This window comes from Rana temporaria, chromosome 3 (genome assembly GCF_905171775.1).
Source record: "Rana temporaria chromosome 3, aRanTem1.1, whole genome shotgun sequence".
In the NCBI taxonomy this organism is placed as follows: Eukaryota; Metazoa; Chordata; class Amphibia; order Anura; family Ranidae; genus Rana; species Rana temporaria.
Window position 1 is genome coordinate 426747179 of NC_053491.1, and position 20400 is coordinate 426767578.

At 44.6% G+C, this 20400-nt stretch overlaps 1 protein-coding gene across 1 annotated transcript; it reads left to right on the forward strand.

The window, feature by feature from the left end:
* Nucleotides 1-2175: 2175 nt before the first annotated feature.
* Nucleotides 2176-17310, forward strand: LOC120933195 (protein PET100 homolog, mitochondrial). The gene is made up of 4 exons (XM_040346260.1): nucleotides 2176-2289; nucleotides 6935-7021; nucleotides 12249-12281; nucleotides 17092-17310. Exons 1-4 carry the CDS (start codon nucleotides 2263-2265, stop codon nucleotides 17158-17160), a joined length of 216 nt encoding a protein of 71 aa, XP_040202194.1. The 5' UTR covers nucleotides 2176-2262; the 3' UTR covers nucleotides 17161-17310.
* Nucleotides 17311-20400: the final 3090 nt, after the last annotated feature.

The following is a 20400-nucleotide window of genomic DNA, read 5'->3' on the forward strand; positions in this document are numbered from 1 at the left end:
GACTGTTTATTGCTAATGTGACAGAACACATTTTCACATTAAATTTAACATTTAAACAGTCTGTCGGATTTACAAATACTGTATTTAAGGGTATAAGCTCAATTTTGTGATGAAAATAACTGAATCTAATACTCTTTTGGGTGTAATGAAAGTTGTCCCCATGTCCTCCCATTACAGATGCAGCCGTTAGGGGGCCTCTCCACAAATACCTCTGGCCCCTTATCTCCCTCTGTCTTGCTATTTGTCTGCTTCAGATTGAACATTTACAATGCTTACTACTATTGCAACGGATCTCCTACCTGCAGAAGCTCACTGTTCATGCCGTCTCCACTCTCCACATGGCTGCAGTGAGCGCGCTGTGGGGGGAGGCGTTTCGCGCTGTGCGGGGAGGCGTGTCACGCTATGCATTGGGCTCTGGCAAGCACACGGGGGTGGAGCAAGATGGCCGCCGCTCCGGAGCTAGGCCGAAGCCGGGGACTTTCCTACGGCCGAGGCTCCGGAGCGCTCCGCGGATCGCGTGGTGTGCCGATCCGAACGGGGTGGCCCGTTCGAATCACGGATCGGTGACGATCCGTTGCACCCCTATTGTGTTTTATTCAAAATCGTTGCATTATTTGTTTATAGAGCAAAAAATAAAAACCACAGAGATAATCAAATGGCACCAAAAGACAGCTCTAATTGTGGAAAAAAAAAGACGTCACTTTTGTTTGGGTACAGCGTCGCACGACTGCACAATTGTCAGTTAAAGCAACGCAGTGCCGTATTGCAAAAAATGGCCTGGTCATTGAGCAGCCAATTCTTCCGGTTCTGGTTTAGCGCTGCATATGCAGTTTTATATAATCAGCCCAGGGTGTTTAGCCACCTCCAAACACATGCAGCGCCTGGCAGGTCACGCTGTATAAACGCATGGCCCTCAGTGCCCGTGTGGATGAGGCCCTTGGGTATTTGGCCACAGATGCCGGTGTTCTATTGAGAAATGCCCCCCGTCGAAAAATGCCTCCAATGGGTATGCGCAGTAACCAACTTCACTCCAGCTGATGTGTTGATCATGCGCAGATCATCAGAGGCAGTATTCGATGATTTGCTAAGCGCCGAGGGAGAATGTATTTGTCAGATTCTTCCTCGCTATTGCGGGGCAGGTTGTGGGTGTCTTGAAGGGTGGGTTTTGTGTGCGTTTTAACGCCTGAAGCCCGACGCTATTGCAGCCTGCAATACGCTGGAGGGGTGATTTAACATTGTCGGCTATGGAGATGGTTCACATCTCCACGCCGAACGCCGAAACGCCGTACGCCTGAAGCTCAAAACAAGTCCCAGACCCTTTTTTTCAGGCGGCTTTCGGCGTTCAGCATAGCCGACAATGTTAATCACCCCTCCGGCGTATGTTAGGCTTAAAAAACGACGTGTTTTGTCACGGCAAATCGCGGGACAAAACGCTGCAATTTGTCGCGGCAAATCGCGGTACAATACGCCGCGTTCAGGTGTGAATGCAGCCTTAGACACAGCCAAAACTCTCAGTTTATCACACTGAACCCGCCGTGCAACAGACAGAAAACACGGCGTCCAATACAGGCAAAACCCACCCTGCAACAGCAAGGCAGAATCTGACAAGTACGTTCTCCCTCCGCTGTTTGCATAGTGTCGGATAATGCATCTGACGATGTGCGCATGCGCCAGCTGGAGTGACGTTTGCGCATCACACCAGCTGATCAACATATCAGCTGGAGTGACGTTTGTTATTGTGCATGCGTAGACCCAATGGAGGCATTTTTTGACGGGGCGCGGGGGGCATTTCTAGATAGACCACATTGAACACAATAGCCAAGAGCAGACTGTGCATGCATGGCCAGCACTGTATTGGAAACCATACTACCATAATTACTCATTGCCTCAGGCCTGTCACTATCATCATACATAGGTGTATATTTATATGTATTTGACTGTATGTGGTTAGTCATGAAGACAACAGCACTGTCTGCTCTCAGGGGAATCTCTTCACTACGCATGTACTTTGTCATCTCCCTCATGTGTCATTACACCACATTACAGTGTATAGAACACTGAAGAAGGAGACGAGACAAAAGCGCGTCAAAAGTTCCCCAAAACGACTTTGTTCCGCGCATGCGCGTTACTATCATGCTGTGGGACCCGTGACAAGTTGAAGGCGCGCGCACGTACGGCCAGGACGTAAGGAAGAGCTCGACACACGCTGTAGCCAATAAAGAGTGAGGAGGCGTGGCCGGACCCTGGAACGTAGTTGCAGAAATGGGGGTCAAGCTGGAGGTTTTTAGGGTAACTATCGGAAAGCACGGGGGGGAGGCCGTGACGTCGTGACGTCACTCCTGGTCATGGAGGGGTTCCAATTTCTGGGTTGTGACGATGACCTTGGGTAACCTTTCACCTGTCACGTGTGTGCTGTGTATTGCTCATCCCTGTATAATAACACTATATAGCACGGTGTATGTTGTGTGTATGACCAGTCAGCTTCGGTGCTGCACAGCAGCAGCCCCTTGTTATAATTCACATTGACTGTTGCTTGTGCTGAAGGGGTTGACATTGGTTTGGGGGGGCCCATTGCTGACCCATGTTTAACCACTTCAGCCCCAGAAGATTTACCCCCTTCCGGGCCATTTTTTGCGATACGGCACTGTGGCGCTTTAAAGGGGTTGTAAAGGTAAAAAAAAATGTTTCCCTAAATAGCTTCCTTTACCTTAGTGCAGTCTTCCTTCACTTACCTCATCCTTCCATTTTGCTTTTAAATGTCCTTATTTCTTCTGAGAAATCCTCACTTCCTGTTCTTCTGTCTGCAACTACACACAGTAATGCAAGGCTTTCTCCCTGGTGTGGAGAAAACCTCTTGATGAGGGATGGGGCGAGCAGGAGTGTCAGGACCAGGGCTCAAGTCTTGCGGGAACGCGTGGGAACGGAGTTCCTGCACTTTTTTCACAGCAGGAACTCAGTTCCCTTTGCAGGACTAGAGCAGCCGAGCTGCCCGAGCCAATTCTTCACTTAGCGGCGATGCCCAGCTCGAGTCACTGTCAGGGGCAGGCGAACCTTAGTAATCCTTTATGTTACTGGCCGCTTCCTATATATGGATTAATCGGGGAGTGTGCGGGTATTCCATCACTTCTTCGATGTCGCAATGTCTGCTGGGAGCTTTTGTCATTGTTCCCAGGAGACATTGCGGAGGTCTGCCGCAAGTTATCGCAAGATTTAGAAAGAAGCAAGTTCTTTCTAAATTCCGTGATAACTCTTGGCAGACCTCTGCAATGTTTCCTGGGAACAATGACAAAAGCTCCCAGGAGACATTGCGACATTGAAGAAGTGACGGAATACCCGAACACTACCCGATGAATCCATATACAGGAAGCGGCCAGTAACAAAGCATTACTAAGGTACAGTGGATTGGGGAAAAAAACATGTGGTTTAGTAATTATGCATATTATTTTTTGGTGGGGGAGAGGATCTTGGGTGGGAGTTCCCACACTTTTTTCCCCAGGACTTGACCCCTGGTCAGGACGCCATCTACTTTGCAGATAGAGAATAGAGCGTGTTAGTGGGCGTCCATACACTCCTGCTCGCCCCCTCAAGAGGCTTTCTCCACACCAGGGAGAAAGCCTTGCATTACTGTGTGTAGTTACAGACAGAAAAACAGGAAGTGAGGATTTCTCAGAAGAAATAAGGACATTTAAAAGCAAAATGGAAGAATGAGGTAAGTGAAAGAGAAATGCACTAAGGTAAAGGAAGTTATTTAGGGATTTTTTTTTTTTTTACCTTTACAACCCCTTTAACTGACAATTGTGCGGTCGTCCAACGCTGCACCCAAACAAAATTTATTTCCTTTTTTCCCCACAAATAGAGCTTTCTTTAACTCTGCGGTTTTTACTTTTTACAAAGAGCGACAATTTTGAAAAAAAAAAAACAATATTTTTTACTTTTTGCTATAATAAATATACTAAAGAAATAAATAAAAGATGTCTTCATCAGTTTAGGCCAATACATATTCTTCTACATCTTTTTGGTAAAAAAAAAATCGCAATAAGCGTATATTGATTGGTTTGCGCAAAAGTTATAGCATCTACAAAATTGAGGATATTTTATGGCATTTTTATTATTTTTAACTAGTAATGGCGGTGATCTGCGATTTTTAGTGGTACTGTGACATTGCGGCACTTTTGACACTTTTTGTTGGGACCAGTGACATTACAGTGATCAGAGCTAAAGATAGCCACTGATCACTGTATAAATGGCACTGGCAGCGAAGGGGTTAAAGCAGAGTTCCATCCAAAACTTCCGCTTTAACCACTTCCCATCCGGGCCAAATCTGGCACTTCGCTCCTACATGTAAATAGATACCCAACGTGTCACGCTTCAAAATTGGACACGCTCGTGGAATGGCGCCAAACTTAAAAATCCTCGTAGGCGATGCTTTAAAACAGGGGTTGACAAATTTGCTTGGAATCTAGGAGCCAGCTAAAAAAGTTAGGAGCCAGAAAACGCGCCCCGTCCCGACGAGCTTGCGCGCAGAAGCGAACACATACGTGAGCAGCGCCCGCATATGTAAACGGTGTTCAAACCACACATGTGAGGTATCACCGCGATTGGTAGAGCGAGAGCAATAATTCTAGCCCTAGACCTCCTCTGTAACTCAAAACATGCAACCTGTAGATTTTTTTAAACGTCGCCTATGAAGATTTTAAAGGGTAAAAGTTTGTCGGCATTCCACGAGCGGACGCAATTTTGAAGCGTGACATGTTGGGTATGAATTTACTCGGCGTAACATTATCTTTCATAATATTAAAAAAAATGGGGATAACTTTACTGTCTTATTTTTTAATTAAAAAAAAAAAAAAAATTCCCAAAAAAGTGCGCTTGTAAGACCGCTGCGCAAATACGGCATGACAGAAAGTATTGCAACGATCGCCATTTTATTCTCTAGGGTGTTAGGATAAAAAAATATATATAATGTTTGGGGGTTCTAATTAGAGGGAAAAAGATGGCAGTGAAAATAGTGAAAAATTACATTAGAATTGCTGTTTAACTTGTAATGCTTAACTTGTAATACCAACGGCCACCACCAGATGGCGCCAGCTTACACATCTAGTGGTAATAACTTGTAATACCAACGGCTCACCACCAGATGGCTCCAGCTCCCAAAAAAAATATTTTTTTTAATTTTTTTTTGCCCCCCTTCCAAGCCAAGTCGCCAGGACCCTATTTCTAGTCGCCATGGCTACCTGGCGCCCGGGATTTGTCGAGCCCTGCTTTAAAATGTTTTACTGGTTACATGTTTTGAGTTAGAGGAGGTCTAGGGCTAGAATTATTGCTCTTTCTCTAACGTTTGTGGCAATACCTCACATGTATAGTTTGAACACCGTTTTCATATGTGGGTGGGGCTTGCGTATGGGTTTGCTTCTGCGTGCGAGCACCATGGGGACGGGGGCACTTTAAAAAAATAGATATATATTGTTAATTTTACTTTTCTTTTTTTAGTTTGACACTTTTTTTAATACTTTTTTTTTTTTTTTTATCAATTTTATTCCTATTATAAGGAATGTAAACATCCCTTGTAATAGTAATATGGCATGACAGGTCCTCTTTACAGTGAGATATGGGGTCAATAAGACCTCACATCTCACCTCTAGACTTTGAAGCCTGAAAAAAAAAAAAAAAAACGATCTTGGCTTCTTAGCTGAGGTGGCGCCGTCTGTTTGAATGCAGAGGCGTGACATCATAACATCGCACCCAGCCTTCAAACGATCATAGAGACTCCGGCCACCATCTAGGTCCGCTGGAAATCTGTATGGTCGACATCCGGGGCCGGCGGATCTGTTATTCGACGATATCTGAATGATTCCTGTAGCTGCACCTATCATTCAGATATACCCGCACAAAGTCCAGGACGTCCTATTACATACCTTGGGCGGAAAGTGGTTAAGCACTCCTCGCCCCTTACGTGCCACATTTGACATGTACAGTAATTTTTTCTTGGGGGGGGGGGGGGGGAGTGGGTGCTTAGTTTTGAGTGAGACTTCCTGTCCCACTTCCTACTTCGGGCCGCCTAGGTGAGTCCTCCTCTCTCCCTAGGCAGCCACCCTCTCTGGGCAATCTTCTGGAACACGTCACAGGTGCCAGAAGATTGCCTGTCCACTCAGAAAGTGCAGCGCGACTCGCTCATGTGCAGTGCATGCCTGGCTGTGAAGCCACAAGCTGTCACGGCCGGGTGCCCACAGTTTCAATGGAGGTTCCTTTTAGAGGAGCGACGCTCCGTGCGCCTGTATCGCTGGACTGTGGACTGTGCCGTTTTAGAGATACATCCTCTCCGTCGCTTCCGGGTATGGGTCTTCGGGACTGGGCGTTCCTTCTTGATTGACAGTCTTCCGACGGTCGCATCTATCGCGTCCCGATTTTACGAAAGTAGCCGAACGTCTGTGCGCAGGCGCCGTATAGCGCCGCACCGACGTTCGGCTTCTTTCGGCTACTCGTGACGCAATAGATGCGACCGTCGGAAGCCTGTCAATCAAGAAGGAACGCCCAGTCCCGAAGACCCATACCCGGAAGCTGCGGAGAAGATCGCTCTCTAAAACGGTAAGTACTGCTTCGTTTTTAAAAAAAACTAGCCGATTCTCCTAGACAAAATGAGCATGAATCTAATCTTACATTTTTTTTTTAGGGTGAACTCCTGCTTTAAAATTTGTACTATGTGTATGCTAATACTGTTTATATGTTATTGTATTTAAACCTTCCCCTTGTTTGGGGATAATTATTATTGCACCTCGATTTAATAAAGGTATTTAAGAAAAAAAAAATGAAAATGTTAATAATTTTTCAAATTTTAAACATTTCTCTAGTCATCGAATGTACTGAGAATTTTCAATATTACACACTTAACAGTCTTCCTTTTGTAGTCTTGACTTTCTCATATCTTACCTCCTAGATGATGCTCTATCTCTCATTCCCAGTGACAATGTTTTGGATCTCAAATCAACCGGAATATTTTGAAGAATACATTGTGAAGCGGAAGGTATGCATTATACAGTCTGTTTTCTCTACATTTTGAGGTCGAGATAAAAAAAAAAAGGGGGGTGGCCTGTATAACTAGGAAACTATGAGATAAAAAAAAGGGGGTGGCCTGTATAACTAGGAAACTATGAGATAAAAAAAGGGGGGTGGCCTGTATAACTAGGAAACTATGAGATAAAAAAAAGGGGGGTGGCCTGTATAACTTCAGTGTTGAAGAGGGGATTTTGCTTGCTTTGAGGAGATTCCCTCTTACTTCCTGTAGGGAACTGAATAAGACACGGGCTGCTAAGAAAGACCTGTCAAGAATTTTAACCTGTCCACACTCCCACCAATAGAAAACGAAAGGTTTTGGCATTGGATGTATTTATAACAATACCTATACATATATCATTCTTGTTATCGGTACTGGAAATTACTAGAAAAGTTGACTATTCTAGAGTATATTCCCTAGCACAGCCCTCTCCCTCCTTGCATGTCATAGCCCTCTCCTCTTCTGGAAGTGTCTATATACTCTGGGCAGGCCCAGCTCCTCTATTCCTCACCTCCATACATAACCTTTTATGTAGCTGGCAGAGGAGGCGAGAAGAGTAATACTATAGCAGGGGTGCTCAACCTGTGGCCCTCCAGCTGTTGCTGAACTGCAAGTCCCATCATGTCTCTGCTTTTGGGAGTCATGCTTATAACTGTCAGCATTGCAATGCCTCATGGGACTTGTAGTTCCATAACAGCTGTGGGGCCACTGGCTGAGCACCCATGCTACAGAAAGTCAATTGATTGACAACACTGAGTCTGCGTGGGAGTGCTGACATCACATCAAACCTGGTGGCACCATGTAGTAGTGTCAAGGCTTTTGGATGTCTACACAAGAGAGGCTTGTACAGGTAAATAACATGCATAAAATATGTTAACAATTCCAGGTATGGATATTTTATACATGGTTACATTAGTCCAGCTTGGACCGGTGTAACTATGTTTATAACTGGCCAATGCCCCAGGAAGCTGGAAATCATTGAAGTAAACACTGCTACCCCAGTAATCTCTGCTTCCAGGTCCTTTGGTGAGTGGCTGGCCTGATGCATTCCTAACACAGGAGAGCGGCCCCTCGGCACGGGCACTATTCAGAGAACGCTTTGCATTTTCTGAATGAATGCAGAGTGCTATCTGGTTGGATGCCTCCGCCCTGCCTCTCCACTAGGGATGAGCTCCGGCGTGTTCTCACAGTCCACATGCAGAGCCCGCCAGGAAGTCTGCGCAGCGCTGCGCTAACCACAGGCAGGGAGACATTTCCCGATCTCTGCAGCCGAGCATCGGGACAATGTCTCCCTGCCTGTGATTAGCGCAGCGCTGTGCACACTTCCTGCTGGGCTCTGCACGTGGACTGTGCGAACACGCCGGAGCTCATCCCTACTCTCTACCTTGTCCACACTCACATGCCCAGAAATGCACTGATATGTTTTTAAGAGAAATTTAGACAAAGGGTGAATCTTTCAGGATACTGCTTGGGCACGATTATCATTTCTAGGCTTTCTTTATACCAGGGGTCCCAAACTCAATTTTATAGCAGGCCACATCAGCAATATGGTTGCCCTCAAAGGTCCGGTTGTATCTGTATAAATATATCTACTCTTTATAATAAATAATTGACTTCCTTTTGATTACTTCTGGTTTTAGTAATAACTTAAGACTTAAAGCGGGGGTTCACCCTAAAAAAAAACTAAAAAACTGTTCTATCCAGCATACTGCTGACATCAACAGTATGCTGGATTTTTTTTTTTTCGGTCTGTACTTACCTTTTTCTGTCGTTTTTCACCCGGCTTCCGGGTTCTCGCTCCCCCGGGGAGTAGGCGTTCCTAAGCTCTGCATAGATGAGTGACGTGCGCGTCATCGCCTTCCGAAAATATCCGAGTGGGACTCGGCACTTTACGGCACCTGCGCAGTCAGCTCAACACGGCAGGCGCAGTATAGCGCCGTAAAGAGCCGAGACCCCGTCGGATATTTTCGGAAGGCGATGACGCACACGTCAATCATCTATGCAGAGCTCCCTGTCGGGGAAAAGGAGCGACACAAAGACCCGGAAGTGCGGCTGAAGACAGGTAAGTGTACACAAAAAAAAAAATTGACAACGCTAGAAGCCTTTATTAAGGCTAGAGATAGGTTAGGGAATAAATAATTTTAGAGTGAACCCCCGCTTTAAGCTGTGGAGGGCAGCTGCAGACCGGCACAGAGCCTACTTACACTCCTGTATCGGATAATGTAAGTCTGAAAACGAGAGTCACACACACGCTGGTATCATCCACAAGAAACTTTATTGGCGACTGCTCAAACAGAACATTGTTCTTCCATAGTGTTCTGTCTGAGCAATCTTCAACAAAGTTTCTTGTATATGACTCCACCAGTGTGCGACCCTCCTTTTCAACTGGCATGGAATTGTATTATTCTCATAATTCTAAGCAGATGTCCAGAGCACTTCCCGCCCCTTACATTGGGTGTCAAGAGCCTCCCACCATCAGAAGTCAGGAGTCCTCCACCCCCGCTTACATTACAGTGCACCCCCCTTGTACTGCTGCCAGGAAGAAGCTGGGGGCAGAGCTAGGAAGCTGAAATTGCAGGGCCTGGAGGAGGACCAGAGGAGGCCTGGAGTCAGCTGCTGATTGTGCTGAAAAATAACACCAGTGGAAGCGGAGTCTAGGGGTTCTAAGCCTGCAAAAAGAGGCTCGGGATCTGTAGAAGGAGTTATGTCCTCCCCTTTGCTGCTGACTGCTGGGTTGGGGGTGGCAGAGATGAGCCCCCCCTTGGCTGCATGGTGAAGCGGAGGATCTGGCAGAGGAGTTCTGTCCTCTCGGTTGCTGAGACAAGGTGGGTGGAGTAGAGGCAAGGGGGTGACACAGATGCAGAAGTGGTGTGAGGGCCAAATGAAATGAATTGGAGGGCCGTGCTCTATACCGTAACAAATCTTCCATGGTTTTGAAATGGCATATCCCACAATCTCATACATGTGTGATGGTGATGATGTCCACAAACCTTTGGCTATATAGTGTATGTTTATCCCTTACTTTAGCTTTGTTTTGTCCAAGCCTGAACCTTCAGCTCCAGGTTAGAGATTGGTTGTTCATGTATTGGCTGCCTGGCCTTTCACAATCTCAGCTTTTGGCAGTGGATGACTGCATCAGATGACTGAGATCTGTGATTGTCTATCAGGGGTCTCCAAACTACGGCCCTCCAGTTGCTCAGGAACTACAGTTCCCATCATGCCTAGTCATGTCAGTGTTTTACAAAGCCTCATGGGACGTGTGGTTTCACAGCAGCTGGAGGGCCGTGGTTTGGAGATCCCTAGTTTAGATTCCTGATCTTTTGTGAATACTCATGGAAACTGTGTAAGGATAATTCTTTTTTTACTAATAAGCTTTGTTAGTCTGAAGACAGAAGCATATGAAATCAAAATTATTTGCAGCCACCCAGCTGATGCAGATTGTCAGAGAGGAACAAGCAGAACATTCTGTAATCTGTTAACATTTCTCCCATTAAACAGTAGGGCACAAGGCCAACCATACTACTCCACCTGGAGGATACACAACCACACCCTGACACTTCCTACATAACTAGATGCAGCACACAGGTTGGTTTCACCCAGCTGGATATTCTGCTAAACAAACAAACTTTTATATTTAAAAAAAAAACAAAACAAAACCTTAACTGTTGCACAAAAGACCTTTGGAGGATCCTTTGTGCAATAGTTGGGGAATTATCTTCTCTTAGTCACATAGTACAGGAGACAGGCTGAGTATTCATAGCCCCCGGGTTCTAGCCTTGTAAGTTCAGGTAATCAGACACTGGTAAGCTTTTGAGGACACCCCCTGGGTGCTTCCCTTATAACCGTACCCCACTCCCTGAGTCCTTCTTTTTTTTGCTGTTGTCTTAGGGTCATGGACATCTTCTCCCTTGCTGAGTTTAACTAGTTTATTATTTTATCAGATTCTTCAATACATTTTTGGTGTAACCTCCGCAAAACCTTGGGAGTCGTACCCAGACCCCACCCTGTGGACGTGACCTGTAAAGTTGCTTTGGGCACTGGTTCCTACACGGGCGCTCACCTTGGCACTTTGTTCAACCCTTGTAGTTTACATCAGGGTGCTATACAGGTCCAGCGCTGTAGTCTATCTCTTTGAAACCCAGAGTCTGAGGACCCCTGATAAGGATTGACCCCTGATACAACCTCAGGGCGAACCCCATTACTGCCGTTTGACACAAATCATAATGGTGAAACATGCAGACCAGAGAGGAGAGAGAAAGAGTATACATTTTCACCTTCCAACGTTCAGCCTCAAAGAGACTGGGTAGAGCCTATGCGGCTCCTTTTATTAACAACATGACATCACAAACATAAGCATACAGATTGGTCAGTTCATATAGTTCAGTCCCTTATTACACGCCCCTGTGACGTCTGTTTTTGGCATCCTGCACACGTTTCAATACTCTTTAATTAGCACAAATGCCTTTGTGTCATACAGGGATCTTAAACCCAAGTTTGCAGGGGTTTTCTTTTCAGAGTCATATATGGACATAGGCAGCTCAAGGAACAAGGGAGAGGGGTGGTTTCGTATAACTGCGGCAGCTGGTCGGCAAGCAGTTAAAGAACTGCCTATAAAACATCAGGTGCTTCTGCGGCGCTTTTCAATCGCTTTTGAGACGCTAGCGGTGTGCTTTTTTTTAAGATAAATTATTTGTGAACCCAAATATGCAAACCCCTCTATTAGGCGTAGCACACCGTATAAGTCTCTTATAAAAATGAGACTTGTAAATACTGATGTAGAGTGATCTTCAGGCCGGTCACGTGACACAAGGCCATTGTACAGCTCTGATGGATAGCTCCTGCAGGGGTGGGGTTAACAAACACTTTAAAGAAAAAAGAACCATTTGCAGTGATTTTGAAGCACTTCCTATTCATTTCAATGGAGATGGGCATTTTTTAGGCACTTTTCAAGTGTAGCTGCAGCCAAAAGCAATGCTGGAGGTGGGAAGGTGACAGGAGGATGCAGACCTGCAGGCACAAAATGGCAATCTTACTCTGTAACATAAGTAAAGGATACGAGTGGCTGAATTTCATTACTAATATTTTACAGTACATGCATTTAAACTGCATCTGTTTAGCGATATTTTGTACAGTACCTATTTAGCTAATAGCTTATTAATAATAATAACTCAACATATATTTTTCTCTTATGTTTTAGAGGGAGATTTATCCCCCAGAAAAGGATGACGTGGTAAGTCACTGCTGTCAATGTGTATACAAAAACCGTACAGCTTTCATTTTGGCAGCATATTTTGATTTAGTTTTAGTCTTGGGAGTAAAATTGCATTTTAGTTTTAGTCATATTAGCCTGCAATTGTCGTATTTGGTCTACTTAATTTCCAGTACATTTTAATCGACTAAAACTGATTTAGTCGTCTAAAATCTAATAGGTGTAATTCAATTGTAATACATTAGTGAACGTTTCTCTACAATTTCCAAACTCATTATATACTGGAGTGAAAAATCTGATATGTTATTAGTCAAATAAGTCAAATTTCAATTTAGTTTTAGTCTTAGGGGCAGATCCACAAAGCGAGTACGCCGGCGTATCTACTGATACGCCGGTGTATTTTCAAATTTCCCGCGTCGTATCTTTGTTTCCGACGATCCACGAACGTACGAGCGGCCGTCGCATTCTTTTACGCCGTCTCAAGTCGGCTTTTTTCGGCGTATAGTTAAAGCTGCTGTTTGGTGGCGTACTCAATGTTAAGTATGGAAGTCGTTCCCGCGTATAATTAAAAAAAACAAAAATTGTTTGCGTAAGTCGTCCGTGCATCGGGCTGGACGTAATTTACGTCCACGTCAAAACAATGACGTCCTTGCGACGTCATTTAGCGCAATGCACGGCGGGAAATTTAGGGACAGCGCAATGCGCAGTTCGTTCGGCGTGGGGACGCGCTTCATTTAAATGAAACGCGCCCCCCTACTCGCCGATTTGAATTAGGCGCCGTTACTCCGCGAGAGATACACTACGCCGCCGTAACTTACAGCGCAAATTCTTTCAGGATTCAAACCAAAAAAGTAAGTTACGGTGGCGTAGCGTATCTCAGATACGCTGCGCCGGGGCAGATCTTTGTGGATCTGCCACTTGGTCTTTTGACTAAAATGGCATTTTAGTTTTAGTCGTATTTTAGTCAACTAAAATAGTATTTATTTAGTCGACTAAAATGTTTTGGTCGACTAAATTAACACTGCCGTACAGTGGTATGAACCAGAAGCTAACATACAAGATTTTTCAAATGCATTATATGTGGTTGCCTCCTCACAAATCCATGAAAGATGCATTTTATAAGTACTCTCTTGCTTACACATGTGAAGGTTTGTTTGATCCATGGGAAAACTGCAGAATTCAGGTGTTTAGACAGACAGTTAGACCCACTATTTGCACATCACTTTGTGAAGTGGCAGCTAATTATTCTGTAAGATCACATCTCACCCTGAGCCTCAGTTCAAACTGATATGGTGCGGGACTCTCGATTCCTGTGCTTTTCCCACACCGCATCACAATGCCACGCCGGTTCATGTGAACCGCTGCAGGTGTCAATGCTATGTCAGTGCGATTGGCAAAATCGGATCGCATAGGTGTGAACACCCATGTGATCTGATTCCAGAGCGGCAAAAAAATAAGTGTATGAAGACTCCCAGGATGTATGATATTATTTTGGCTTAGGCCAGGACGCAATTAATCACTTGAAGAAAAAGAGACCGCCACTCCAGGCAAATGCAATAAGCAATCAATGTCTGCCTCAAAGACCGTGGGTGCTGGCAATGCACAAGGCAAAGAATTCATGGACAGCCGCACACCAAAATTAACCTAAAAATTTAGCCTTTATTGGTATAAAAAGCACTAAAAAACACAGCACAGCAAGCGGTGGGGTAAAAAAGCTGACGCGTTTCGCACAATCAGTGCTTAGTCATAGTCTATGACTAAGCAATGTGCGAAACGCGTCAGTTTTTTTACCCGTCTGCTTGCTGTGCTGTGTTTTGTAGTGCTTTTTATCCTTTTTACACCAATAAAGGCTACCTTTTTAGGTTCATTTTGGTGTGCGGCTGTCCATGAATTATTTTCATAGATTTTTTGCAATTGATCACTTGCCGACTGTGTCATGCAGATATACTGCAGCGCAATGGCTCTCCTGGGTGAAATCCCATACAGGTACGTCCTCCCCTTTTTCTGAACGAGCGCCAGCATGATAATTTGTGTGTGACACAAACACACAAATCTCTGTGCTGTCAGAGGAGAGGAGCCATGTCGTTTCTTCCTACGAAGTAGGAAAAATTATATGGCTTCTCTCCTAGTCACTCTCATCCCCACACAGTTGTAACACACTGAGGAAACACACAATTAACCCCTTGATCGCCCCCTAGTGTTAACCCCTTCCCTGCCAGTGACATTTACACAGTAATCAGTGCATTTTTATAGCACAAATCACTATATAAATGCCAATGGTCCCAAAAAAATTGTCAAGTGTCCGATCTGTCTGCCGCAATGTCAAAGTACTGCTAAAAATCACAGGTCACCGCCATTATTTGTAAAAAAAAAAATAATAATAAAAATGCCAAAAAGCTTTCCCATAGTTTGTAGACGCTATAGATTTTGCACAAACAATTCAATATACCCTTATTGCGAATTATTTTTTATTTTATTTTTTTACCAAAAATATGTAGAAGAATACATTTGTTTTTTTAAAACTGAAGCGGTTAAAAGAATAAAAAAAAAGTTTAAAACAAGTGAATATGATATACATTCCTTTCTATTTACTAATGCTAGCATTCTAAGGATTAAAATATAGTTAATGTTGAATCAGAGAGTTTAGTTTCGCTTTAAGAGAGGATTCTCCTTCACCATTTTGAGATTTTCTTGCACTTCCTGATTTGTCTCCAGGACATGGAGTTAAAGGGGTGTAAAGGTACAATTTTATTTTCCCTAAATAGCTTCCTTTACCTTAGTGCAATCCTCCTTCACTTACCTCATCCTTCCATTTTGCTTTTAAATGTCCTTATTTCTTCTGAGAAATCCTCACTTCCTGTTCTTCTGTCTGTAACTCCACACAGTAACTGGAGGCTTTCTCCCTGGCGTGGAGTGTCGTGCTCCCTTGGACTAGAGGAGAGTCAGGACGCCCACTAACACACAGCTCCTTTCTCTATCTGCAATGTAGAGAGGGTCCTGACTCTCTTGTAGTCCAAGGGAGGGGGCGAGCAGGACACTCCACACCAGGGAGAAAGCCTTGCATTACTGTGTGGAGTTACAAACAGAAGAACAGGAAGTGAGGATTTCTCAGAAGAAATAAGGACATTTAAAAAGAAAAATGGAAGGATGAGGTAAGTGAAGGAGGACTGCACTAAGGTAAAGGAAGCCATTTAGGAAAAAAAATTGTACCTTTACAACCCCTTTAAGGGAAATTTCATCAACAAGACACAGACGGCAACAAAAAAAATATACACTACAAAATGTTTTGGCTATATGCTTTAATAACTGCTGAAATGAGATATTATCTGTATAGGCAGCCCATTGTTTTCAGTGAGTCTGCTGGCGCCCACTGGTGGCTAAAATACAAATCTACAAATTCAATACACTTGAATCACAAAAATATGAGAGCATACGTGTAAAGATCCAAAAGTCATATAAAAATTACTTTAAAAATAAACCTTTGCTTTGTCCGTTTAGACAGGAGCAACAGATTACCTGTATAATGGCTCAACAGCTGTTAATACTTATTATACTTACTATTTCCTTTGCTTTTCATGATCTGTTTACTCAGAGAAGCGAAGTGACATATCCAATTCTTCAAGGTATGGGACAATATGTCATGCATTGCCATTCACAGCAATGGTGCGTTATAATTGGCTGCTCAGACATCCAGCATCGTCACATGGAAACAGGAGAAGAGTCCTCAGCCCTGTGTAAGCTCCAAGTCACTGGAGCTTACACTGTTCCTTTTCCTTGCTCCTGTAGGCTACATGGAAGGACAGGGAGCTAAGAGAAGACTTTCAATGCGAGAAGGAGCAGTAAAGTACAACCACTGTGTAGCACTTTAAATCAGGAAGCAGAACGTAAATAATGTGGCAAATATGGTTGTCCAGTGGAAAAATATTATAACAAATTATAAATAAAGTAAAAAAATAATAAAAATAAAGGAAAGAAAATGTACATAATTTAGATCACCAGTCCTCTGCCGCTCGGAAGTGAACCCCCCCTCGGACTGGGGGGAAGGGGTTGGTGGTTATTTGTGTGGTGGTTTCAGCCTGTCGCGGGAACAGGAGGATGCAGCTTGTCACCTTGGGGGGGAGGGGGGGGGGGGTTAAGGTGGGTTTGCAGCTTGTCAATTGGGGGGAGGGGGCATGGGTGGTGCAGCCTGTCACCTCGGGTAGGGGGTGTGGTGCAGCATGGGTCTCACCAGTCCTATTTAATTCTGTCCTTGGCCCGGCTCTCCCCCTCCTCTTCTTTGTGACCACAGAGAGGGAAAGACATGGTGGCGCTAAGAAAATGGGACCGGGCGCCCTCTGGTGGTCAGAGTGGCAGTGCAGGTTGTGCCAGGTCGCTCTGCTTGCTGCCAACCACCTCCTGGGTAGCCCAGTTCCCAGCAGGCCACGGACCAGCACCAGATTGCGGCCCGGTGGTTGGGGACCCCTGGTAGAAACCCTGCTCCCCTTTACTTGTATATTTAAAAAAAAAAATGCTGCTGTTTCTGCTGGCTATACTTATGGCATCACATTGGTGGACTTAATGTTGTATACTGCTCTGTGCTGTGAAGCAAGCTCACTTGTTGCCCCCAGCAGTGCAACCTCGCTGTCACCTACAGTTCCCGATCCCCATTTCTAATCGGTAGTCTCCGGTGTACAGAACCCCTTTAGGGGCCAGTGGGAGCCCATTGTGGTCATTTGAGGTATATAGGTATTAATTTGTCCTTGCTTTGGAACAATATGCTGCTTTTCCATTTTAGAGAAGCACAGTAAAGATTGGTCACACCAGTAATGCCCCACCCCTTTTTTTCCTGCAGAAACGGCAGTTACAGGAGGCAAAAGAGGCCGCAAGACAGCGAAGAGAGAACTTGTACTCGCAGGAATAGAAGGCGTCCAGCAGAAGGCGCTGCTCCTTCACACCTGTCCTTGTATTGCATTCTTCCCCCGTGTGTTTTCTACACTATGTAAGATTGAATGTGGCTTCATGTATAGTACCAAAGTGATCTCTTCAGTAAAGATGTTTTTTTGTAAATATGGCTTGAGTCTCACAGAATTTCATTGGTTAGTTTTCTGTGTCCCTTGTGGTTAGGTTATAGTAACTTTTGATGTGGTTAACCACTTGCTTACTGGACACATAAACCCCCTTCGTGCCCAGGCGAAATTTCAGCTTCCGGCACTGCGTCGCTTTAACTGACATTTGTGCGGTCGTGCGACGTCGCTCCCAAACAAAATTGACGTCCTTTTTTCCCCACAAATAGAGCTTTATTTTGGTGGTATTTGATCACCTCTGCGGTTTTTATTTTTTGCGCTATAAACAAAAAAAGAGCGACAATTTTAAAAAAATATATATATTTTTTACTTGTTATAATAAATATCCCATTTTTTTTTTTTTAAATATTTTTTTTCTCAGTTAAGGCCGATACGTATTTTTCGACGTATTTAAGGAAAAAAAAAAAGAAGAAATCGCAATAAGCGACTGGTTTGCACAAAAGTTATAGCGCCTACAAAATGGGGAACAGAATTATGATTTTTTTTTTTATTATTTTTTTTTACTAGTAATGGCCGGCGATCTGCGATTTTTATTGAGACTGCGATATTGCGGCGGACGTATCGGACACTTTTGACACAAATTTGAGACCATTCACATTTGTACAGCGATCAGTGCTATAAAAATGCACTAATTACTGTATAAATGTGACTGCAGTGAAGGGGTTAACACTAGGGGGTGAGGAAGGGGGTAAATGTGTATCCTGGGTGTGTTCTAACTGTGTGGGGGGAGGGGGGTGACTGGGGGAGGTGACCGATGCTGTGTCCCTATGTACAAGGGACACAGATCGGTTTCCTCTCCTCTGACAGCATGTGGAGCTCTGTGTTTACACACAGAGCTCCACGTCCCTGCTGTGTTACCGCCAGGTACACGCATCGGCTCTTCGGCGATGCGCTGGGACAGTGTTTACCCGCTGCGCGCCCCCCAGTGGCGCGCGCAATGCACATAAAAGGACGTCTAAAGATGTCCACTCGGCACTTGAGAGCCGCGCTGTGGACGTCTTTTGTCTATAGCGCGGGTCTCAAGTGGTTAAAGAGGAACCAGTGGGCGGTATTCAAAAAATGAAAGCGTCTATAACCCAAAAACAACAATGTAATAAATTGCAGGTTAGTTTTCATTTTTCTTTCTATATTTTCACCTGGTAAACCCGGCAGTAAAACCGTTCCTGACTCATGGCCCATACACACGATCCCAAAATCGTACGACAGATCATCGACGAAAATTCTCATTCAACAGAATAAAAAATTGGAAGTGATGTAATGTGTTGTAGTGTGTTTCTCTTGTATTTTCAGACGACAACTGTACTGATTAAATGAAAATCGTACGATCTGGTATACTATGAGGAACATTTTCGTGTTTGTCCGATCGAATAATATCAGATGAATTGTTGTGATCGGCTCTCGAAAGCTCTGTACTAATGATCTGATTTTCGTACGATCGATTCAAAAGCGTTATTTTTCATCTGATTTTGAGGTCGTGTGTACGGGCTATTAAGGTGTAAATACTCGCTCTACTGTATTTTTGGAGGAGCATTGGTGCCGATCGGTACAGAGAGGAGAGGGAGGAACCGGCGTCATCACATGACGCCGGTTTGTTTACAAGTGATCGCTCCGTCATTTGACGGAGCGATCACGTGGTAAATGGCCGCTATCGGTGGCAATTTACCGCGATCTGTGATGCGCCGGGTCTTCTAGACCCGGCGCTCACGGATGACTCCGGGAGCGTGCCCCAGGGGGCGAGCGAGAGGAGGATTCTGGGAGGACGTCCTCCCAGAACAACTCCACCGCGCTGTAGACGTGTTTTGTCTATAGTGCGGTGGTAAAGAGGTTAAAGTGGAGGTTCACCCTAAAAACGACTTTTTAACATTAGAGCCAGCATAGTAAGGGCATATACTTTTGGCAGTTTTTTTTTTTCTCCGTACTTACCTTTATATTCTGATTTGGTCCAGGGCTTCCGCGTTCTGATGACTCCGGGACTGGGCGTTCCTATCCCAGCCTCAGGGTTCCGATGACTGCAGGACTGGGCGTTCCTATCCTTCAGTTCGATAATTGACGGCTTGTGAAACAGATCCCCTGTCGCACAACACGCGTCACCATATTTCCAGAAATAGCTGAGCTGCGAGTCGGCACTATAGGGCGCCTGCGCCCGCTGTGTAGAGCTGACTGCGCAGGCGCCGTATAGTGCCGACTCGCAGCTCGGCTATTTCTGGAAATCTGGTGACGCGCGTTGTGCGACAGGGGACCTGTTTCACAAGCCGTAAATCATCGAACCGAAGGATAGGAACGCCCAGTCCCGCAGTCATCGGAACCCGGAAGCCCTGGACAAAATCAGAATATAAAGGTATGTACGGAGAATAAAAAAAAAAAAGACCTGCCGAAAGTAAATGCCCTTACTATGCTTAGTATGCTAAATGTAATGTTAAAAAAAAAAATTTGGGTGAACCCCCGCTTTAAGTTTGACATGTTTGTTATTTAAAAAAAAAAAAAAATGAACCTTTACAACCACTTTAAATAAAAGACAGTTTGTTGGCATGATTTTCAATATTAATGCCAAAATTTCACAATTTCTGCCAGCATATGCAAACTTTTGAGCACAACTGTATTTCTAGAAATTTTAGCCGATTTGATTGATTTTTTGAGTTATGAATGAATGAATGAATGACTTGTATACTCATGCGAACTGAATCGCCTCTGGGTGCTTTTTCCAGCCAGTATCTGCTTGGCTGGTGCGGTCATTTTACCCCGTAGGATCATGACACGCTTGGGACACACAGTCATACACACAGATATACATATATACTGGGCCAATTTGGGCAAGATCCAATTTACCTACCAGCATGTCTTTGGAGTGTGGGAGGAAACCGGAGTACCCGGAGGAAACCCACGCAGGCACAGGGAGAACATGCAGACTCCAGGCAGATGGTGTCGTGGTCGGGATTCGAACCAACGACCCTTTTGCTGCTAGGTGAAAGTGCTACTCACTACACCACTGTGCTGCCCCAGTTATAAGTTGTATACTGGAGAACAATTTTTTTTAAGTGGGTATTGTAGTATTTTTTGTTACCACAAGATGGTGCTGC